Source organism: Pseudopipra pipra, chromosome W (genome assembly GCF_036250125.1).
Source record: "Pseudopipra pipra isolate bDixPip1 chromosome W, bDixPip1.hap1, whole genome shotgun sequence".
NCBI lineage: Eukaryota > Metazoa > Chordata > Aves > Passeriformes > Pipridae > Pseudopipra > Pseudopipra pipra.
Genome location: NC_087580.1, coordinates 32,895,320 through 32,919,785, shown reverse-complemented (window position 1 = coordinate 32,919,785; position 24,466 = coordinate 32,895,320). Strand labels below are relative to the sequence as shown.

The following is a 24,466-nucleotide window of genomic DNA, read 5'->3' as shown; positions in this document are numbered from 1 at the left end:
CCTCCCCCAGACTGATGGGTAACTGTGAAACCCAAGGTCAGGAATGTGGTTGGAATTCCAGGCCCCAGTCTGGGGGAGGTGACACTTTCAGTCCCCAGGGGAAGAAGCCACTGCTTTGTTTATCAACAGGCAAAGGACAGCCCAGGATTTCTGGTTCTCCAAGCAGCAGCACTGGCAGGGAAGAGCTGCTGGCTTGGATGGAAGAGGGTTGATAGAAAAGTAGTGATGGCTCACAGGGGGAGAGGAAAAACGTGTTATTTGGGGCTGTAAAGGGGGGGGATGACAAGCTAACAAGGTAGTGGAAGGCATGTGAACAGGAAAAGGAGGGCTTAGAGGAGACAGATCAGGACAGAAGGAGAGACCCTCATGTTTCAGCCCCTGAATATCAAATTTCAGGAGATAATGAAGGAAAGTAGAAATGAAGCTGACCTGTCCTTTGGTGAGTTTCCAAATGGATCAGCTGTCATATTTTAAGGAGGGTGTATTCCAGGGAACTTAACACAGAAAAGTGACCCCATCAAATTACACATGTATAGGGATTGATTATGGGTGATTTTTATATGAGAGAACACATACACATGCAAAGATTTGAAAGCATTTTGGAATAAAAACTATTGAAAAAGAGCCAAATCTATAAATAGACACTTGGAGAGATACTCAGTACAAACAATATATTTGCATTTTCATGTTTTGCTCATGTGCACATGTAAATCAGTTTGTAGGACCTGTATTTTGAGTTCCTATAGTCATACAGAGAACTATACATAAAGACATCATATTGAAGTTCTGATTTGATCCCAAAATCTATGTTTATCAAATTGTTACTTAAAGATGTTCTAATACAGTACTGTGCATTAGTACCTCTCATTTTAAAATGTGTTAAAAACAGATTTTTTTTTTTGTCCCTGATGTTTCTACAGAGTACTTATATTTTACTCTTCATTTCAGAGCTCTTTAATCCAGTGCTCACAAGCCAATCTACATCTTGATGACAGAGTTCCCATTTAACAATACAGACAGCATAATGCTACTGGTAATTAAGCTTTTACTGCCTGCTTTTCTACAGTGGTCTGAGCTGTAGTTTTGCTGTGGTGGTTCCAATTCCTAAACTTAACTGTATTTATACCATGTTTGTAGGCAGCAGGCCCAGTCTTCACATAAGGTTAAATACATAACACTGGAATCTCTCTGCTGTTAACAGACACAAACATGTCTATTGAACCTGTATATTTTGGAATTTGGTTCTGTTGCTGTATTTACTTTGTAAAATGCTGTGGAACAGATTTGGAGAGGGCATTTGTGTTTCCATTTGTGAATGGTATTACTGCATTTTGAGGGTGTGCACTGATTTGTTTTGATCTAAAAGACTGCCATGTGCATCATGTTAGGGCTTCAGTCACCAAAGATTTTGTAAGAGTTGATCTGTATTCTAAGAAATTATTGTCTTTCCAGGGCTGGTTTTTTTTTGGGGGGGGTTGTTTGTTTGTTTGTTTGTTTGTTTTTTTCTGGCCAGAAAAAGCCTGTGTCTGTGTTTGTTGGTAGGGGCAGAAACACTTTGAACCTGGAAAATAAGTATGGCCTCTTAATTGTAATTTTAAGTAAAGGTAGTAGCTTCTGAGAGAAAAAAAATGCATTCTTAATTCATTACTGATTCTTTCAACACGGAATTCTGTGAGTATGTTTCAGTGCAAACAGTGTCTCTAAATTTGAGTATGGTCATTGTGTTGGAACAAGTTTAATCAGAGACCTTTCATGTGACAGAAGAACAACTCTGAGCTGGCTCTAAGCAGTGGTTTGCTGGAACCAGGCTCAGTGATGTTTATGCAGGTGTGCTCACAGGGTTGTGTGTTCAATGTCCTTTCAGTTCAGCAAAACTTGCTTTACAAAAGAACTAAACCCCCCAACACTGTAGTAAATCTGGGCACCCTCCCAGATTTACTAATGCAGAGCCACGACAGTGCAGCCCTTCTCTCATTAAAATGAGGCTGAGTCAGTCCACTGATCCCTGCACACTCACAGAGGAAATGGATCAGTTCTGGAGCTTTGATTTCTCTTTCTTATATCTAAATACACACATCTAACCGTCCAAATGTTCACACATGGTGTATATATAATATATATATATATGTTAGGATGCAGCTCTAATCTGTACAGGAACACACAGAGCTGTATTCGCTCCCAGTTTCACCCATGACGTTAAGGAATGGATTTGGGTGCTCATTTTGTTAGGAATGTCTGGGGTTTTTTTCCTAGCTAAGTAGAAAAGGAGGCTTTAAATTTTTAAATAGTTAATTATATAGTTTTTTGGGGTTTATATATCACATTATATATACACACATATTCATATATGTGTGAATACACTATCCTGTGTCCCTTTTGTGTTCTGTGCTATGGAGTGACTATATTTTTGTTCTAAGCTAATTCACTGCTGCTGTTTTGGGTACAACTAATGTCAAGCAGCAAACCTGTAACATGCCAGAAACAGGCTACAGTGGGTTGAAGACACAGCTTATGTTTGACTGTGTGTAAATACAGAGAGTTAGTTGGGTTTATCTGAGAGCCTGGCAGAAGGAGAGAGGAGCAGGACAAACTGTTTTCAGTAACTGTGCTGTTCAGACCCCTGATAAGATGGAGAGTGCTTTGGAACTACTGATGTGCTTTGAATAAGAAAAGAATAATCAGGTCCATTGGCACTGGCTTATCAGGAAGGAAGTAAAATGCCAGCACTTTTACATGAGCAAAAGGAAATGTTTTAGACACTTTGGGCCATTTTTACATTGAAATTAAATAGCAGGGTGCTTTTGAGTGTGCTGTAAGGAGTGGAAGGATTTATTACCTTGACAGAATGACAGGTGAATGTGTTCAGAGAGGAGTCCTCAGCAACAAGAACAGCTCTTTGGATAAGTGGCCACATCTATTCATGCTTTTTTTTGTAGAGATTCAGGAATTCTCTCCTTTCTTTCTCCCTGAAGTGCAGTGGCTCACTTACATTGTGCAGTTTTTCAGAGTGTAACACACTTGTGCATTTTGTAATATCCTGGCAGCATGTTTGATATTGGGAGTGTAACAGGCTGTTCATAAAATAATGCTGGATCATTGACTGGTGTGTCCTCTGCCTTCAGTCACTGGGTATTTTCATGTTCCAAAAAGAATATATCTCAGCCTGTGCTGGGAAGGGAAGGTGTGATTCACCATTAACTTACCCCAGCAGGCATGAAACATGCTCAGATGCACTATTATCTTCTCAAAGTTGACTCATTTTTATTTTTGTACCTCTTCAAAATGTATTTCTAGGTTCTTTCACATGCTTACAATTAATGTGGGGATATTCAAATTCGATGAATGATAGTGCACAAACACATTTGATTGATTTTGGATTCTAATTGATTCCTGTCAATGAGATCCCTGTGACACTCTGAAATCAATGATATGTGATTCAACCAAGGCACCACTGTTCTGTACATTAGGTAGCAGTCGGGAATTTAGGAACTAAATGTTCACAAGTTATAAATGGAGAAAATGTTTAGATTTCAATAGCCCTTTGTTTGGCATTTATTCACCCAAATATGTTTCTTGGGAAAGTTAGTTTTTTAGAGTGCAGGCTTTCAGTGAAAGAAAGGCCATTCATTTAAGGTTTATTAAATTTTAGCTAAAAACAACAGGCTCCATTGGGATGTAAAATAATTTAAGTATTTCCTGCAGGCAACCTTCATGCTTTAGAGCTGTTGCTCAAAAGTTTCATTCTTCTATGAAGGTGTCAACTGTAAATATAAAAATGCCTCAATGAAAATGTAATGGTTCAAAGATTCTAACTGAAATAAAAATTCCTGCCTGGGAAAGCACTATAATCAAAAGAAAGTGGTCTTCACTTTTTTTTTCCTGTGGAGGCCCCACTTGAAAAGAGTGCTTCAAGGCAGCAGGGTTGGTAGGGAATGCCAATTTTAATTTATTTATTTATCTACTCTCCCCCACAGATGATGATAGTCTAGCTTTGGAATCAGGAATACACTTCAGCCACTAATACAAGGCAATATGTGAGCTGCTGCTGCTTCCAAATGCAGTATCCTGGCATTTCAGTCAACTTTATAATCTGGCAAAAACCCACTTGGCAATCTTGAAATCTAGCTTCTGAAACACTTTTATTTCTGAAAGCTTTTGATGTCTTTTTATATCTCTTTAGCATATATTAAATTTCTTGGGAGCAGTGGTCAGGATGTACACTTGATGGATGACTGGGGTAGGGAGTCTCCACCCACCCCCCACTTTTTTTTTCCTCCCCTTTAATTTTAAAAAGAGGTGTGATAACTGTGCATTAGGTAATGCTGGAACATGAATCCTGCAGATGCAGCTGTTTGACAACATTAACGTGGGGGGTTTGTACCATTGGTAGGTAAGTTAGCAGAGATTTTCCAAGCTAAGAAGGACAGCCTGCTGCCAAGCTCTGGCATCTGTCTTAAGAAATCTTTTGCTTCTAGGATGCCCTGAGGAAAATGATGGCTGGATGCTTTTCTGAAGGCACAAAGGGCCTGTTTTCTCTTCCATAGCATTCAGAATGGGACTCCTTGGTCCAGCCTGCCTGCTCAGGGTTTTGTGGTGCTGGGTTAGGGTTTTCATGTGGTTTTTCTTCTGGGATAAAGTTGTGTACAGTGAATATTGATTATTAATCCCATGTCTGGGTCACTGTCTACATCCTGAATTTGACCCAGAGTCTGTGTAAATGAGGAATGCATTGAAACAAAGTCAAGGATCCTTCAGTGACTTGTTTCTCTGAGTTCAATCTTCTGAGACCTCTGGTGAGTCTGGCAGGGCAGTGCCTGTGTGCAGAGGGGCAGGGAAAGAGAGTCCCAGCACAGCAGCAGTGCCAGGGAGCAGCAGCATTTGGCCTGTTGAGAGCTGCTCTTTTTCTCCTGCCACCCTCCCCTTCTGGGCCTCGGCTGAGGCCTCAGTGCTCTGGCCCTTGGTCCCTGGGCTGGGCTGGGTCAGTCCTGTGGCCATGGCACTGCTGCCATGAGCTGGGCTCCACTGCACTCTTTCCACCACACAAGGGGCTCCATTTGCTCCGGGCACAGCCTGAAGCCTCAGCTCTTCTTCTCCAGGGCTCTCAAGAACAAGGCCAAGGAGCAGACTCTCCAGAGGGTCCTTGCCTTGCTGGTTTCTCCCTGGAGTCCGTGTGCTGCCCTCAGGGTCCCACTGTGGGGGCTGGAGGGGCTGAGGCTGCTCCAGCTGGTGCTGGTGGTGGCCAGTGCCCCTGGAGATGGCAAATGGGGCCTGAGGAGCCCGGGGCCGATTCTCTGCTGCTGTGCTGGGGAGCGGGGCTGGCCCTGGGGCTGCAGGAGCTGCCTGAGCTGATGATGTGCTGAGCATTGCAGACCCAGAGGGCCTGTCCCTGAGCTCCAGGGCCTCCATGTCCTGCTGCAGGGCCAGCCCTGAGTGTGCTGCTCTGCTGGGCTGGGGCAGGGGCAGGGAGATGGGGGGACCAGGGAGGGGCTGGACTGGGCAGTGCCAGGGAGGGGAAAACCCCAATGTTGAGCTGAAGTGTGTGAGTGGGCAGGGTGGGGGCTCTGCCCCACCTAGGGCACCTCTGGAGTCAGCCTTTCCTTTGGCAGCACAACTTATCTCAGACAAGATAGTTTTCCAATGTTGGCTTTTCCCCCTCTTTCCCAAGGTTTTCTTTTCTGTTTTTTGTTCCCCTGAGGGGAAAAGGTGAAATAGAAGCACATGCTGATCTCTGGTTTTATCTGTATACAAAAGGTAGCTGGGGTGGGGAGGGAGGGGGGAAACAAAGCGATTTCTCTCTCTATTCTCTCTCTTTTATCCCATTCCCGTCTCCCTCGCCACACCCCGGGCGACTGTTTCACCGCCGCCCCTCCTCGCCCGTCCCGCGGGGCAGCTCTTTTAGCTCCGGGGCGGCGGAGACTCCCCCGGCGCGGCCCTTTGGTTTTCCTTGGTTTATTCTCCGGAGCTGATTCCGTTCCGAGCTCGCCCCCCCTCTCTGGCGACCCCCGCCAGGGCCCGTCCCGGGGCGGCTCCTTCAGTGCCACGGGCGGCGGGGACCCCTCGGGGCGGCTCCCCCAGGGCCCCGCCCGCCGCCGCCGCTCCCCGGGGCCCTCCCCGCTTCCTGCCGGGATCGGACACCGCCGGCGGCCCCGGCCCTGCCGGGCTCCATCAGCCTGAGCAATTGCTGCCAAGGAGGGGCCGGGGGCTTCCTCTTGGCCTTCGTCTCCCTGGCGCTGGGGCTCGGCTTCTACCTGCGCCAGAAGGTGAGGGGGGTCCCAGGGGGTCGTGTGTCCCCCCAGAGCGTCTGTGCCCCCCCGGGGACCCCCCACCCCGGTGTCACCCCCTTTTCTCTCCCCACAGAGCTCCTGAGCCGGCGGCGGCCGCAGCCCCTCCCCGGGGCCTCGGGCCCAGCCTGGACCCCCCCTGTCCCTGTGAGGATTTTGGGGGGGTCGTGTGTCTCCCCCTCCCCTGCTGCCACTCCTGATCCCACGAAAGCTTCCCAGTTCTCCCCAGTCCCGGTTATTGCGGGGCAGTGGGGAAGGGGCTTGGGGGAATCCCAAGGGGTGGAGCCGAGTTTGGGGGGGACAGAACAGGCCCCGGGATGGATCGGGAATGGGGACCCCCCTTTGTTCCCCCCTGTCAGCCCGCTCGGGGGGGGGCTCTGGGAGGGAACTAACCCCTCAATAAGGCACCCAGCACACTTAGAAAGGTGCTGGGAACCCCCTAAACCTCCACACAGGCTCTGCAGGACTGCCTAAACATACTCAGAGCCCACCCAGGATCCCACCCAACCCCTTCTCTGGGGGGACTTCTCTGGGCACTGGTGGTGCTGGGAGCCCCCCCGGCTGCGGGCGAGGAGCTCTCGGGTGAGCAGGGGGTGGGAAGGGGGCGGTCAGTGGGAAAAGGGGGGTCAGAGGGGACAGAAGGGGTGGTGGGACCCCAAACTGAGTGGGAGGGGAGTGGGACCCCCCAAAAGTGGAGGGGGAGGGGCACTGAGGTTTGGGGGATAATGGGAAATGGGTGGAAGAAGTCAGAAGAGTGGGGAAAGGGGAGGGTGGGACCCCCAAACTGAGCATGAGGGGGCTGGGGAGTGGGGGGATGATGTGGAAGGGGTGGGAGAGGAGGGAAAAAAGTGGGGGATGGGATGCCAAAAGAGATCCAGTGGGGGGAATGGGGATTGAGAGGACCATGGAAAAGTGGGAGGAACAGGGAGAAGGGTGGAAAAGGGGGGATGGTCTGGAGGGTCCAACAGTCCCATGAGGATCTTTGGGCACCAGATTTTGGGAAAGGGGGGTGGCCCCCCTGAGCTCCCAACTTACTCTGGGGTGCTGGGGGCTGCTGGATCCAATCTCAGCCTTGGATTATGCCAACACTTTCAGTTTAGAGGAATTACAGAGGTGTGACTGAACTTTCATCCCTGAAATTTTAATGATGGTAAAACAGATCCATGGATAGAAATGAATTTATTTAGGGTTCCAAATGATCAGACAAAAGATCTTCATCACAATTATTTACTGCACAATAAAAACACTAAAACTACCAGGAGTACAGGATAAGACAGGACAGTGCTCTACACTAAAGCAATTGTTGAAGCCATTATTCTAAAGTTGGCACAAAAGCAGTAATTCTTAACTAGAAATGGACGGAACTCCCCCAGACCAACACTCGGGGGGAGATCTCTGCTCTCAACCTCCAGCAGTGACCTTGGGGGGGTCCCCAGCCAAGGCAGGAATCTCCACACACCCCCAGAAGGTTCCGTTGGAAGAAGCTGACCCTGGGAAAGGGGACTGGCCCTTTGTGGTCGAAAGGGATGGACTGACAGTCACTGCACTCCAGGGGTTGCCTCAACATCAGGGGCTTCATTCGGGGTGGAAGCAGCGGCCGAAGCTCTTCCTGCAGTCGAGGCACTGGTAGGGCTTCCCTTACTGGTGGGTCCGTTGGTGTGAGGTCAAGTTAGACTTCTGGGCAAAGCTCTTCCCACACTCCCCACACTTGTAGGGCTTCTCCCCGGTGTGGATGCGCCGGTGGGTGACGAGGGTGGAGTTCCGACTGAAGCGCTTCCCGCAGTCAGTGCAGCCGAAGGGCCTCTCATCCGTGTGGGTCTGCTCGTGCCTGAGGAGAGTTGAGCTGGTCTGAAACCTCTTCCCACATTGCAAGCACTTGTAGGGCCGTTCCCCAGTGTGGATGTGCTGGTGTTGGATCAGGGTGGAGTTCTGGCTGAAGCTCTTCCCACACTCCCCACACGTGTAGGGCCGTTCCCCAGTGTGGATGTGCTGGTGGGTGAGAAGGTTGGAGCTCCGGCTGAAGCTCTTCCCACATTCCCCACACGCGTAGGGACGTGCCCCAGTGTGGATGTGCTGGTGGGTAAGGAGGTTGGAGCTCTTCCTGAAGCTCTTCCCACATTCCAAGCACCTGAAGGGCTTCTCTCTGCTGGGAGGTTGCTCAGGGACCACCAGGTCAGAGCTCCCCCTCAAGCTCCGGCCACCTTCCCGGCACAGGCTGCTGGCTCTTTCCTCCTCAGAGCACCCTGGGATGGCTTTGGAGTCCCTCCTGTGGGGGGATCTCCGGCCCTTTTCCTCCCCGCTGCCTTCCTGCCTTCCTGCGCCGGGGAGCCCTTCAAAACGGCCTCTCCCACCAGGGTCTCACGGGGGGATTTGTCCTCCGGGCTCTCCGTCCTCAGCTCGGGGCCTGGGGCAGGAAGCAAGAAGGACAGGCAGGGGATTTGCCTCCGGCCCACAGGGAAGGCCAAGGACATCCCCCCAACTCCGGCCCCGGCAGGACGGCGGCGCCAGCGGGGTTGTCCTGCAGCCGGGGCCATGCTCGGCTGACAGAGCCAGCACAACACCCGCCCAAAGGGACACTGACTTCCTCCTCACCTGCCTGGGGGGCCCAAGGCATCTTCCTCTTCCTCGCAGCCTCCTCCTCCATCCGCCCAAGCTTTGGGAAGGACAAATCCTGATGGGGGGGAAAACAAGGGCTGATCACGTTGGCTTGGGGGTTCCTCCTGCCCAAGTCCATCTCTAGAACTCAGTGGGCATCCTGTGTCCATAAAAACCTCCAAAACACCAAGATTCAGCCCAGAAAAATCCAAACCATCGAGATTCAGGCAAAAACCTCTTAGAAATAGCAAGATGAACCCGCTCACAAACTGCAAAAAGTTAGGATTCAGCCAAAAATACGCCAAAATATGAAGATTCAGACCAAAAAAATGGTGTTTATTTAGGAGGATGAAGGGAGTGATGTCATTTCATGAGCACTTGATTGACTTACTATATATTAATCAAAAACTGCATTAACGTAGTTTTAGTTAAAACTCACCAGGGCTGTTCCTCGAGGTTCTCTGGCCCCCTGCCAGTCCAGGGCTGTTTCTCCAAACCACCAAACCAAGTGTGCCAAATGCCCTGGTTGGTCAGCGCCGGCTGGGGGAGCGGGCACTCGGTGAGGGGATGAGAAAACTGCACCTGGGGCTGGGCTGAAAGAGGCTTCAGCACCACTTCTGACAGCCCAGGGGCAGCATCTGGCTTCTCTGCAGTGGGTCAAGCTCTGCAGAGGAGATTGTGCCCCATGCATGGGATTGCAGAGGCTCCCTCACGTCCCCAGCAGGAATCAGCAACCAGAAATAGATACAAAATGCACCCCTGAAGAGTTCTGGGGGAGCGTCCTGTAGGGAGGGGACAGTGTCATCCCACCAGGGTGGGGCTGGCAAGTGGGAGGCTGCTCCAGGGGTCTGCAAGAGGCCTCGTGCTCTGCTCGGCCCCACCACTGGCTGGTCCCAACCCCCCCGGCTGCCCCCGGCCCTGGGCAGCTCTGCTGCCACAGGCTGTGCCCTCACCGTGGCCCTGCAATGGCCCTGCCTGTCCCTCACCCGGGGCCCTGCCCGTGGCCCTGTCCCTTGGCTCTCTCTCTGCCAGCTCAGTGTGGGGCACACGGGCTGGGGGTCCCTCCCAAGCCCCCCGGGCAGCCGGCGTTGGCTGGGGGGATGTGAGGGCTGGGCCTGCTCAGCACAGCCCCGGCCTCGTGCCCAGCGCCTCTTTCCTGACCCACACAAGAGCTTCCCGGCCCCCCAGGGCTCCCCTGCTGCTGCCTCTGCTCCTGGCCCTGCCTTTGCTGCTCCCTTGCCTGGGGCAGTGGCTGCAGCGGGGGGATGGCAGCAGCTTCAGCTCCACGGCACTTCCTGGGGGGAGCTCAGCCCGGGGGGGACGGGCAGGGACCTGATGGGGATGGACAGGGGCCCAGCAGGGACAGCCAGGGCCTGCAGGGGAAGGCACACGGACAACCTGGCCCCACACACTGCCAGGGTTGTTTCTGCTCCTCCTTGCAGGCTCCGTAGCCAGGCACAGTTTGTGTTCCTGGGTGCCCACCATCTCAGCACTTGGAGACGCTCAAATCAGCGCCCGCAGCTCTGCAGCAAAGCCCCAGCTCACCTGGCACACAGGGGATGGACACAGCACCTTCTCGGGGATGGGCACTCACAGCTTCTGTCTCTTCCCCACCACGGGGTCTCCTTCCTCAGCAGCACCTCTGCCTTGCACTTATTCTCAGCCTCACCTCAGGGACAGCTCTGGGCTCACCTCCGCGCCACTTCTCAGCCTCACCTCAGGGCCTGGGCTCAAGGACAGGAACCTGCAGGGAGGGGACATCATGTGCAAGCTCAGGGCTGCCTGCTTGCACTGGCCTCTGGGCTTCTTTCTCCTTCTACAACCAGCCCAGAACTCAGCCTGCTTTTCTAACACCACACATTTACACACTAACCTTGGAGATAGATATGGACAGACATCTCTATCACCCTGGGGATAGAGCCTCAAGCATGTGCTGCCACAGGAATGGCAATCACAGAATCACAGAATCAGCTGGGTTGGAAAAGAACTCTGAGATCATCAAGTCCAACCCTGGATCCAACCCCGCCGTGCTTCCCAGACCATGGCACTGAGGCCACATCCACTCTCACCTTCAACACCTCCAGGGACGCTGACTCCACCCCCTCCCTGCCCAGCCCATTCCAAGGCCTGATTATTCTCTCAGCAAAAAATTGCTTCCTAATATCCAACCTAAACCTCCCCTGGCACAGCCCAAGACCCAGCCCTCTTGTCCTACTGCTGCTTCCTGGCACAACAGCCCCACCCCCACCTGGCTCCAACCTCCTGGAAGGGACTTGCAGACAGTCAGGAGGTCTCCCCTGAGCCTCCTCTTCTCCAGCCTCAACACCCCCAGCTCCCTCAGCCTCTCCTCACACCACTTGGGCTCCACTCCCTTCCCCAGCCTCGCTGCTCTTCTCTGCACCTGCTCCAGCCCCTCCAGGGCCTTCCTCAACTCAGGGGCCCAGAGCTGGACACAGCACTCCAGGGGTGGCCTCACCAGTGCTCACTCCAGCCCAACAATCACTTCCCTGCTCCTGCTGACACATTCTTCCTCACACAGGCCACCAGCCATTGGCCCTCTTGGCCACCTGGCCACACTCTGCCTCCTCTTCATCTTCCTGTCCATCCACACTCCCAGCTCCCTTTCTGCCTGCCTGCTCTCCAGACACTCTGGCCCCAGCCCGGGGGGCTGACGGGGCTTCTTGTGGCCAAAGGGCAGGACCCGGCCCTTGGCCTGCTGGAACCTCATCCCCTTGCAATCAGCCCATGGATCCAGCTTGGCCAGGTCCCTCTGCAGAGCCCTCCTGCCTTCCAGCACATCAACACGCCCCCAGCTTGGGGTCACCTGCACATTTGCTGATGAAATGCCTGGTTCTGCAGCAGCTGCAGATGTTCAAGGGGCAGCAGGACCAAGTCAGGGGCCTGGGGGGGCCTGGGGGGTATTGGGGTGTGGGAGGGTCCTGGGGGAACTGGGGAGGGGCTTTGGGGATTGGGGGTACAGACCAGGACAGATCAGTACAGACCAGCACAGACTAGGACAGACCAGTACAGACCTGGACAGACCAGTACAGACCAGTACCTCCTCATTGCTCCCCAGATCTCTCCTGGAGCTGGGCCACATTGTCCTGGGACACCTGAGCCCCCCCAGTGCCCTCCCAGTACAGCCCAGTGCCCCCAGTACAGCCCACTGTGTTCCTGTCCCAGGGTGCCAGGTGATCCCTTTTTTTTTGGGGGGGGGGGGTGGAAAGGATTTGAGGGGGGGCTGAAGGAGAAATGGGGCAATCTGGGGGATGGCTGGATGGGGATTTGGGCTGTTTTGAGGATCTTTGGGTGCATTTAGGGGAGGTAAAATGGGTTTGGAGGGCATTGGGGCATCAAAGGGATCTATGGGAGGAGGGGATTTAAGGAAAAATGGAGGTTGGGGACATTTAGGGGGGGTTAAAGGGGCTTGGGTGGGGAGGGGCAGCTCCACGAGCAGGTGATTCCTGAGACCCCTCTTATGTCCCCAAGACCCTCTTGGTGTCCCCAGTTCCCCCCTTAACACCCCGAGACCCCCCTGGTGTCTCCAATGTCCCCAGGGCCTCCCCATAGCCCCAATTCTCCCCTTGACATCCCTAATTCCACTGTCCACAAACCCCTCCCCACTGTCCCCATTGTCCCCAAACCCATCCCTGATGGCCACAACCCTCCATCTCACCCCAGGAGCCCCCCTGGACCCTTTGACCACAAAAGCACACTGCCTCCCACACTCACAGAAAGGCCAAGGGCATCTGGGGACACGTTGGGGACAGTTGGGGGGCTTTGAGGGGCACTGAGTGATTACTGGGGGATACTGGGACAACTGGGGGGAACCAGGGGGCACTGGGAGGGACTGGGGAGTTACTGGGGGATTACCAGGACACAGCGGGGGACACTGGGAGGTTACTGGGCCATACTGGGGGTTACTGGGTGCTCACTGCAGGATCACTGGGCCATACTGGGGGGCAGTGGGAGGTCACTGGGATACACTGGGTGGTCACTGAGGGGGTTACTGGGCCGTACTGAGGGTCACTGGGAGGTCACTGGGCTATACTGGGGGCACTGGGATCCCCTTAGTTGGTTCTGCTCCCCCTGGACTTTTGGGGGCACCCCTAGGACCCCTCCCCTGGGGGCTGCTAGATCCCTTGAACCCCACTGCTGGGCCTTAGGGGACCCCCGGGCACCCCTGTCTTTGAGGTCTCTGTGTGCTGAGTTTTGGGGGTCTCTGGGGTTCGAGGGGGGAATTGGGATCCCCTTTCCCTGGGGTTGGTTCGCTGGGCTGGCAGAGGCACTGTGGTGGGATGGGAAATGGCCTTATAAGAGTTTTAGTTGGCCGTGGCCAGACAGGACTGACACGGAGACCCCCCAAAATCCAGGCAAAACCCCTGAAACCCCCTCACAAATCCACCTCTGGACCCATCAAAACCTCCTCAAAAACACCCCAAATCCCCTCAGAGCACTCATCTCCCCCCCAGGACACCTTAAGCCCTCTCAGTGACCTGCAAAACCCACCTGGGACCCCCAAGGCCCTTTCAAGGACCCCAAAAACCCCCTCAGGGACCCTCAAAACCGTCTGGGACTCCCTAAATCCCCCTAGAAACCTCCAAAACTCCTTCAAAGACCCTACCCCCAAAGCCCCCCAGGACCTCCCAATTCCCTTGGAGACTCCAAAACTCCCTCAGGGATTCCCAAACCCCTTCAGGGACCTTCGACCTCCCTCCTAAGTCTCCTCAGGACACCAAACCCCTACAGAGACCCCCCAAAACCTCCTCAGGGACCCCTAAAAGCCCCTAAGGGACCACAAAACCACACAACAGCAGAAGAGCTTTCTGTAAAGGAAGGGAGCAAAGAATCTGAGAAGGAGGAGACCAAGGAAAAACTGAAGCAAAGCAATAAAATCATCCTGGCCCCTGTAGTTTTTCCTTGACCTTTTTCTCACTTTTCCTTTTCTTAGGGTTCTTTTTTTGGTTGGGTGGGTTTGAATTTTTTTCTCCGAGGGACTTTTTCAGGAATCGAATCACCCTTCCGGGTTCTTGGGAGGCCTCCGGGCCCCGCGGCCCCCGAGAGGGTCCTCCGAACCTCCGAACCCCCCGCGCTAAACCCTCCCGAGCCCTGCAGCCTTTCCCCCCACAGCCGCGCTCCCCGCAGCCCCCGAGGGGATCCCCAGACCCCGCTCTCCCGCACCCCCCGCCTGCACTCAGAGCTCACCGACCGACCCGCCGCCATCACCGATTCCCGGCAGCCAACGCGGCAGGGGCGGGGGCGGGGCTGCGGGGGCGTGGCCGCGCGCTGATTGGCTGCGGCGGCGTTCTCTGAACGCGGTGCGCGCGCAGCCGGGACTCGGTGATGGCGGCGGGGCCTGCGGTTCGCTCTGAGTGCTGTGAGTCCCCCCGGGGGGGCTCGGGAGGGTTTAGCGGGGGGGTTCGGGGATAACCGAGGAGGTTTTGAGGGGTCCCTGAGGGAGTTCGGTGTCCTGAGGGGACTCAGGGGGTGGTTGAAGGTTCCTGAAGGGGTTTGGGGGTCTCTGAGGGGGTTTTGGTTTCTGAGGAGATTTGGGGGGTGCCAGGTGGGGTTTGGGGGTCTCTGAGGAGGTTTGGGGGTCCTGGCGGGACCTTTTAGGCAGTTTTGGGGTCTCTAGGGGGTTTATGGGTTCTTAGACGGTTTTGAGGGTCTCTGAGGGGGATTGGGGGGTCCCTAAAGGGGACTGGGGGGTCCCAGGTGGGTTTTGCGGGTCACTGAGAGGGTTTAGAGGGTGCTGGGGAGGGATGAGGTCTCTGAGGGCATTTGAGGGGACCTTGAGAAGGTTTTGAAGTGTCGAGGGGGGGCTTTCAGGGGTTTTGAGGGCATTTTGGGGGGTCCCCTAAAGCCCAGCAGTGGGTCCAGGGGGTCCCCCAGCCCCAAAGAGGAGTGGTCCTAGGGATGGCCCCCAAAATCCGGGGGAGGGGAAATGTACCATATCCGGGTAAGGGAATCCTTAGACCCCAGTATATCCCAGTGACTTTCCAGTGACCCCTTCAGTGACCACCCAGTGTGTCCCAGTGACCTCCCACTGCCCCCCAGGATGACCCAGTGATCCTCCAGTGAGCACCCAGTAACCCCCAGTATGGCCCAGTAACCTCCCAGTGTCTCCCCGTGTGTCCTGGTAATCCCCCAGTAACTCCCCAGTCCCTCCCAGTGTCCCTCAGTTCCCCCCAGTGTGTCCCAGTATCCCCCAGTAATCACCCAGGGCCCTGCAAAGCCCCCCAACTCTCCCCAGTGTTTCCCCAGATGCCCTTGGCCTTTCTGTGAGTGTGTGGGGGGGTGTTTTTGTGGTCAGAGGGTCCAGGGGGGGCTCCTGGGATGAGATGGAGGGTTGGGGACGTCAGGGATGGGGTTTGGGGACAGTGGGGAGGGGTTTGGGGACAGTGGAATTGGGGGTGCCAGCGGGGATTTAGGGCTATGGGAAGTCCCTGGGGACATTGGAGACACCAGGGGGGCCTCGGGGTGTCAAGGGAGGAACTGGGGACACCAAGAGGGTCTTGGGGACACCAGGGGGGGTCTCAAGACTCACCTGCTCTTGGTGCAGCCCCTCCTCTGCCCGCCCAGGCCTCATTAACCCCTCCCAAATGTCTCCTAACCTCCATTTTCCATTTAATCCCCTCCCCCCATAGGTACCTCTGACCCCCCAATGTCCCCAAGACCTCTTTTAACTTCCCTAAAGGTACCCAAAACCCCCAAATCCCCATCCAAACTCTTCAGATCCCCCCCAAATCTCCCACAACCCCCCCTCAAATCACTTCCAACCCCCCTCAAAGAGGGATCACCTGGCACCCTGGGAGAGGAACACAGTGGGCTGTACTGGGGGCACTGGGCTGTACTGGGAGGGCACTGGGGGGGCTCAGGTGTCCCACAACAAGGTGGCCCAGCTCCAGGAGAGATCTGGGGAGCAGTGAGGAGGTACTGGTCTGTACTAGTCTGTCCTGCTCTGTCCTGGTCTGTACCCCCATCCCCAAAGCTCCTCCCCAGCTCTCCCAGGACCCTCCTGGACCCCAAAGCCCCCCAGGCCCCCATTCAGTCCCCTGAGTTGGTCCTGCTGCCCCTTGAGCATCTGCAGCTGCTGCAGAACCAGGCATTTCTTTGCTCCCCACAGGGTCTTTCCCACACCCAGAATGGAATCTGGAGGCAGCAGGATGTGCACAGGGCTCCCATTTCCTACAGTGCAAAGGGGCTGCAGGGAATGATTCCCCTGCTCTTGCAAATCTGCCAAAACCTGCAGGGCACAGAAGGGGAAGCTTCAGGAATTTGCTGGCCTTGGGAGTGGAGCTCACAGGGTATTGAGAGGAACATATCCCTCAAATACAATCTCTCTGCATACACAATATCTGTCTGGACAGGCAGATAAAGCAATAATCAGATATATTCTGTATCATATATATGGCACATATTCTACAGAATCCATCCTTAGGTGTTGTATGATATATCTATAAGATATTACAAACAATAAGCAGTAATAGAACAAGTGCCCTCCTTAGGGACACACACTTCAGAAGGGAACTTGCACTTGACCCCCTCTCATCTTCAGCTTCGAGCCACCTGGTGCCACAGAGGGGGACAGAGCTCCTGTGGAACATTCTATTCCACTGACACAGAGCAAGGAATAAACCCAAACTAGTGCCTGGGTTTGTCCCCTGGGGGTCTCTGCAGCAGCAAGCACAGCCCCACACTGACTGCTCTGGGCTGTGCAGGCATTTGTGGTTCTGCCTGTCTCACACACACACAAAAGTCTGGTGTAGTGCTGCCCTCAGGAAAACCCCCCAGCCTTAAATTCAGTCCCCATCATGCAGTCATGAAAGAAGTTGTCAGTGAATTTGCCAGAAAGCATGAAAAATAGAAGTGCACACAGTTATACACAAATACAGGTAATTACTGTTCTGACCACACATTCCAGATTAATTTGGTGCAGTGATAATAAAAATCATAAACCCACGTAATGTTGTGCAAGAGAACACAGATTGACCAAGTGAAGCCAGACATTAATAGAGATAAATTCAAGAAGATCAGCAGTGCAGTGTTTTACTCCTGCTAACACTTGTGGACAGTCTGACTCTGACTTCATGTACAGGATGGACGTACCTGTGCCCCTGGGGCTGCCAGTGCCATGGTGGGCAGCAGGAACCACAGAGGATGGTGCCAGTGAGGCAAAGAGCCACAGCCACAGATTGGCTTCTGTATCTGGGCCAGCAGAATGGATTCTGTCATTCCATTTGCACGGCCCATTGCAGCTCAACAATTTCAGTGTCTGACTGCCCAGGATTCTCTCACACTGAACTTCACACTCGTAGGCAAAAAGTTGCTTTTAATCCTTGCAAATATGGAAACTGCACACCCAGAATATTGGCACAACAGAGGAATCCAGTTGTCAGAAATGATGGCAGAGGAGGCGTGGAAGGAGGAAGCATTTGCACACCAAAGCACAGGGGTAATGATGAAGGCCTGAAGTCCAGTGATTTCATATTTATTCTCTACACTGAAACTAGGAAGAAAAAAATTGAGTTTTAAGTGAGACTACATTAATTCAGCTTTTGATTAATATATAGCAACTCAATCAAATCAAGTGCTCATGAAATCTCCTCACTCTCCTAATCCTCCCACTTAAACTTTTTTTTTTTTGGCTGAATCTTCATATTTTGGAGTATGTTTTGGCTGAATCTTAACATTTTGCAGTTTGGGGAGGGGTTCATCTCACTATTTCTGAGGGGCTTTTTTGCCTGAATGTTGGTGGTTTGGGTTTTTCTGGGCTGAATCTTGGTGTTTTGGAGGTTTTTATGGACACAGGATGCCCGGTGAGTTCTAGGGATGGACTTGGGCAGGAGGAACCCCCAAGCCAACGTGCTCAGCCCTTGTTTTCCCCCCATCAGGATTTGTCCTTCCCAAAGCTTGGGCGGATGGAGGAGGAGGCTGCGAGGAAGAGGAAGATGCCTTGGGCCCCCCAGGCAGGTGAGGAGGAAGTCAGTGTCCCTTTGGGCGGGTGTTGTGCTGGCTCTGTCAGCCGAGCATGGCCCCGGCTGCAGGACAACCCCGCTGGCGCCGCCGTCCTGCCGGGGCCGGAGTTGGGGGGATGTCCTTGGCCTTCCCTGTGGGCCGGAGGCAAATCCCCTGCCTGTCCTTCTTGCTTCCTGCCCCAGGCCCCGAGCTGAGGATGGAGAGCCCGGAGGACAAATCCCCTCGTGAGACCCTGGTGGGAGAGGCCGTTTTGAAGGGCTCCCCGGCGCAGGAAGGCAGCGGGGAGGAAAAGGGCCGGAGATCCCCCCACAGGAGGGGCTCCAAAGCCATCCCAGGGTGCTCTGAGGAGGAAAGAGCCAGCCTGTGCCGGGAAGGCGGCCGGAGCTTGAGGAGGAGCTCTGAGCTGGTGGTCCCTGAGCAGCCTCCCAGCAGGCAGAAGCCCTTCAGGTGCTTGGAATGTGGGAAGAGCTTCAGGAAGAGCTTCAACCTCCTCACCCACCAGCACATCCACACCGGGGAACGTCCCTACATGTGTGGGGAATGTGGGAAGAGCTTCAGGCAGAGGTCCAACCTCCACACCCACCAGCGCATCCACACTGGGGAACGGCCCTACACATGTAGGGAATGTGGGAAGAGCTTCAATCAGAGCTCCAACCTCCGCACCCACCAGGGCATCCACACTGGAGAACGGCCCTACCCGTGTATGGAATGTGGGAAGAGCTTCAGGGACAGCTCCCACCTGATCGAACACCAGCACATCCACACCGGAGAACGGCACTACACCTGTAGGGAATGTGGGAAGAGCTTCAGCCAGAGATCCACCCTCCTCCAACACCGTGGTGTGCACACTGGGGAACGGCCCTACACATGTTGGGAATGTGGGAAGAGCTTCAGTTACAGCTCCACCCTCCACATCCACCGACTCATCCACACTGGGGAACGACCTTACAAGTGCTTGGAATGTGGGAAGAGGTTTCAGACCAGCTCAACTCTCCTCAGGCATGAGCAGACGCACACGGATGAGAGGCCCTTCCGCTGCACCGACTGTGGGAAGGGCTTCAACCGGAACTCCCACCTTGTCACCCACCGGCGCATCCACACAGGGGAGAGGCCCTACAAGTGTGGGGAGTGTGGGAAGAGCTTCACCGAGAGCTCTAAGTTGACCAGACACCAATGGACCCACCGGTAAGGGAAGCTCTACCAGTGCCCCGACTGTGGGAAGAGCTTTGGCCGCTGCTCCAACTCCGTCAGCTATTGGAGGACCTTTATTGGATGATCCACAGGGACCCACGTTGAGGACAGACCTGGTTCCAGGTCATCCATGCTGGGCACTGTATTGGGTCTGGATGGCCATGTTTTGGTAGCAGGGGAGCTCCAGGGGTGGGTTCTGTGAGCAGCTGCCAGAAGCTTCCTCCATGTCCAGCCCCTCTCCCGACCCCCCTGACAGTGAGGGTGACCCAGGGTCTTGTTAATCCAGCCCTTGGGCAGATTAGAGTGAAAGGACAGTGAATAATCAGTGTTTATAGATATATATATGTAGTGTTTATTTTAGAACAGTTGGGTTGCCATGTAAAGCAGGTTTGGAGCCATTTTGGTTCCTGTATATAGTGATATGAAAGCGTAAAAATAACACTTAAGAAAATGTAGAAGGGAAAAGAAAGTATCAGAGTAGAAAGATGCAGAGGCCACTCCCCCCTGAGGATAGTTTATCTATCTATCTATCTATCTATCTATCTATCTATCTATCTATCTATCTATCTATCTATCTATCTATCTATCTATCTATAGGGTTTAGTTTAGGAAAATTTTATTTCCGTGTAAAGTAGATTTGGGACAGTTTTGGCTCCTGTTTATAGTGATATAAAACCATAAAAATAGCACTTCCCTTCTCTGGCTCCAAGCCCAGCCTGTCCCCTCCAGGGGTGGGTGTTCCCCCCTCTGCCCCGGGCGGTTCCATTGCCCTCGGGCAGCAAAGCCCCCACTGCTTCTGCAACTGGAGAGTGTTGGAGCCATGGACCATTAACATTCCAGTCTCTCCCAGCTCTGCATCCCAAAAGTCAACAGGGATCAATCTGTCACCTCAAAGTGGATCAACCCCACTGAAAAAAGCTCGATCTCACCCCAAAATTCCTGTGTTTCTTATTTTCCCTATGTAATTCTGGGGCTGCCGGTGCCACCCTTCAGCTTTCCACAGGCTGAGGCTTGGCCTTGCACTTTTGCCTTTGCTGGATTTCTTCATCAAATATTTTTCTCTCCCTGAAAACAAAAATATGGAAGGTTTTCGATAATCTGGACATCTTTAGACCATCTGGACAATTTACAGGTTGCAGTGTTGGAACGGAACATTTTCCACATTTAATCATTTGTTCCCATCCCTCCCAGGAGGGAGGACACTGAACTCTTCCACAGAAACAGAAAACTAGTAACAAAAATTCAGAGACTACTGAAAATGAAAAATACCTTTTGCTCACAGGTGGCCCTTTCATGTCCTTCTCTTCTGCCTTCTTGCAATCGATGTTATCTGTGGCAGCATTTGCCTAGATGATGGCCAAAAAAAGCATTTAATTCATTTAGAATCATTCCAGAAAACTGAATCACAACTGGGGATTTGAAACTGCCTCAGGGGAGCACATTTGGAGAAAAGGGTTCCTCAGTCACTTAGAAAATTTGGCTGAAACTGCTCGTTGTGGGCCTGAAACCCTTAAATAAATAATACCAACTCATCCTGCATCCTTCCCAGGGGAGTATTTTTATCCCCAGATTAAGACATTCTCCAGGGATTTTGTCTCTACACAAATCAATCTTCTCCTGGGAAAAGCACCAAGTATATGAGACAAGTAACTGTAAAAACAACCAACCCACCCACCCCACACACAAAGAAAAGCCCAAGAAAACCCCAAGAACTTGCCAAATTAAATAAACCCCTGAAAACCAAGCTTTGAAGCATGTCAGAAGTAATTAAAATACATGAGAAATCAGCCTTTCTGCCTTCAACAAACTGCCTCAAGCTTCTCCTTTCTGTGCTTAAAAACCAGCATTTCAGTGACTCAGGCTGCAGACAGGTATGAACTTTGCTGCCCAGCTCAGCCACCAGTGCCCCTAAAGGTCCTCCCAAAAAGGGGATTGAGGTCCTGGGTGGGCTCTGGATGGATTTAGGGGGTCCTTGGGGATCTGTGGGGTGGTCCTGGCACCTTTAGGGTGAGCTGGATGCCCATTGAGGGGGAGGTGCCCTCCCAAAGCCCCCCAGAGCAGGTTGACACAGGGGAACGGAGGGGGGGTCCCCATTCCAGATCCATTCTTGGGCCAGTTTTGCCCTCCCCAACCTCAGCTCCTCCCTGCGTCACATCTATCATATGACATCACATCCTCCTCTGTGACATCACATCTCATCTATAACATGATATCACACCTCTCCCTGTGACATCACAGCTCACGGTGACATCAAATTCTCCCTGTGACATAACAGCTTCTCTGTGACATCACATCCTCCTCTGTGACATCACATTCTCCCTGTGACATCACATCCTTCTCTGTGACATCACACCTTCCTCTGTGACATCAAATCCTCCCCATGACATCACAGCCTTCTCGGTGACATCGCAGCTCCCCTGTGACATCACATCCTCTTCTGTGACATCGCATGTCTCCTATGACATCACATCCTCCTCTGTGACATCACAGCTCCCCTATGACATCACATCTTCCTCTGTGACATCGCATCCCTCCTATGACATCACATCCTCCTCTGTGAGATTGCATGTCGCCTATGACATCATACCCTCCTCCGTGACATCACAACTCCCCTGTGACATCACAGCTTTGCTGTGACATCACATCCTCCTCTGTGACATCACAGCTCCCCTGTGACATCACATCCTCCTCCGTGACATCACAGCTCTCCTATGACATTACAGCTCTCCTATGATATCACATCCTCCTCTGTGACATCACAGATCTCCTGTGACATCACATCCCCCTCTGTGACATCACATCCTCCTCTGTGACATCACAGCTCTCCTATAACACCACAGCTTTCCTGTGACATCACATCCTCCTCTGTGACATCGCATGTCTCCTATGACATCACATCCTCTTCTGTGACATCGCATGTCTCCTCTGTGACATCACATCCTTCTCTGTGACATCACAGCTCCCCTGTGACATCACATCCTCCTCTGTGACAACACATGTCTCCTATGACATCACATCCTCCTCTGTGACATCACAGCTCTCCTATGACATCACATCCTCCTCTGTGAGATTGCATGTCTCCTATGACATCATATCCTCCTCTGTGACATCACAACTCCCCTGTGACATCACAGCTTTGCTGTGACATCACATCCTCCTCTGTGACATCACAGCTCCCCTGTGACATCACATCCTCCTCCGTGACATCACAGCTCTCCTATGACATTACAGCTCTCCTATGATATCACATCCTCCTCTGTGACATCACAGATCTCCTGTGACATCACATCCTCCTCTGTGACATCACATCCTCCTCTGTGACATCACAGCTCTCCTATGACACCACAGCTTTCCTGTGACATCACATCCTCCTCTGTGACATCGCATGTCTCCTATGACATCACATCCTCTTCTGTGACATCGCATGTCTCCTCTGTGACATCACATCCTTCTCTGTGACATCACAGCTCCCCTGTGACATCACATCCTCCTCTGTGACATCACATTTCTCCTTTGTGACATCACATCCTCCTCTGTGACATCGCATGTCTCCTGTGACATCGCATTCTTCTCTGTGACATCACAACTCTCCTCTGTGACATCACAGCTCTCCTGTGACATCACATCCTCCTCTGTGACATCACAGCTCCCCTGTGACATCACATCCTCCTCTGTGACATCACAGCTCTCCTGTGACATGAAATCCTCCTCTGTGACATCACATCCTCCTATGTGACATCGTATGTCTCCTATGACATCACAGCTCTCCTGTGACATCAGATCCTCCTCTGTGACATCACATCCTCCTCTGTGACATCACATGTCTCCTATGACATCACATCCTCCTCTGTGACATCACAGCTCTACTATGACATCACATCCTCCTCTGTGACATCGCATGTATCCTATGACATCACATCCTCCTCTGTGAATCACAGCTCTCCTATGACATCACATCCTCCACTGTGACATCACATCCTCCTCTGCGACATCACGTTTTCCTCTGTGACATCACATGTCCCCCATGACATCACATCCTCCTCTGTGACATCACAGCTCTCCTGTGACATCACATCCTCCTCTGTGACATCACAGCTCTCCTATGACATCACAGCTCTTCTGTGACATCACATCCTCCACTGTGACATCAAATCCTCCTCTGTGACATCACAACCTCTTCTGTGACATCGTTTGTCTCCTATGACATCACAGCTCTCCTGTGACATCACATCCTCCTCTGTGACATCACATGTCTCCTATGACATCACATCCTTCTCTGTGACATCGCATGTCTCCTATAACATCACAGCTCCCCTATGACATCACATCCTTTTCTGTGACATCACAGGTCTCCTATGACATCACATCCTCCTCTGTGACATCACATCCTTCTCTGTGGCGTCACATTCTCCTCTGTGACATCGCATGTCCCCCATGACATCACATCCTCCTCTGTGACATCACAGCTCTCCTATGACATCACATCCTCCACTGTGACATCACATGTCTCCTGTGACATAACATCCTCCTGTCTGACATCAAATGTCTCCTATGACATCACATCCTCCTCTGTGACATCACAGCTTTCCTGTGACATCATATCCTCCTCTGTGACATCACAGCTCCCCTATGACTTCACATCCTCCTATGTGGCATCGCATGTCTCCTATGACAAAAAATCATCCTCTGTGACATCACAGCTCCCCTGTGACATCACATCCTCCCTGTGACATCACATCCTTCCTGTGACATCACATCCTCCTCTGTGACACCACAGCTCCCCTGTGACATCACAGGTCTTCTGTGATATCACATCTCCCTTGTTACCTCACAGCTCCCATGTGACATCACATTCTCCCATGACATCACATGCTCTTTGACATCACATCTCCTATGACATCACATCCTCCCTGTGACATCACATCTCCTATGACATCACATCCTCCCTGTGACATCACAGCCCCCTTAGGACATCACATCTCTCCTGTGACATCATCCCTGTGACATCATCCCTTGTGGCTGCCTGGGGATCTTGCCAGTCATAGATGTTATCCCAAAAAAGAAACTCTGTCTTTTTTACAGGCAAGAAAACTGGAATCCTGATGCCTTCAAATCTTCAGCAAAAACAACGATTCAAACTACGAGCACTGCTCTTCTGTTTCCACTGAGCCAGTTGGAGGCGGCTGTGATTTAATAAAGCAGCAACAATGGGCCCAAACCCATGGTGTCCTTCAGATGTGCCGTGCCCTGAGCAGACTGTGTCCTGCTTGTCCTGTCCTGCTTCCTGCAGGACAGCTCCCCCCTCAGCACACCCACAGCCCCAGCCTTGTTTGGGAAGCTGAGCTCTGGCTGAGGCTTTCTCCAGGAGTAGCCTCATTGGTCTCTCCTCAGGGCAGTCCCCCCAGCACCCAGCCAGGATA

General features: G+C 52.7%; 1 protein-coding gene and 1 pseudogene across 1 annotated transcript in view; one reads left to right on the top strand and one right to left on the bottom strand.

Annotated features, from left to right (window-relative positions):
* Positions 1 to 24,466, top strand: part of LOC135405247 (zinc finger protein 493-like) — a 292,184-nt gene that overhangs the window by 96,528 nt on the left and 171,190 nt on the right. Inside the window, exons 5-6 of the mRNA XM_064639914.1 lie at positions 18,285 to 19,040; positions 21,012 to 21,014. Coding sequence (XP_064495984.1) covers positions 18,285 to 19,040; positions 21,012 to 21,014 — 759 coding nt within the window. The remainder of the gene's footprint in view (positions 1 to 18,284; positions 19,041 to 21,011; positions 21,015 to 24,466) is intronic.
* On the bottom strand, positions 7,763 to 17,012 carry LOC135404598 (gastrula zinc finger protein XlCGF49.1-like; annotated as a pseudogene).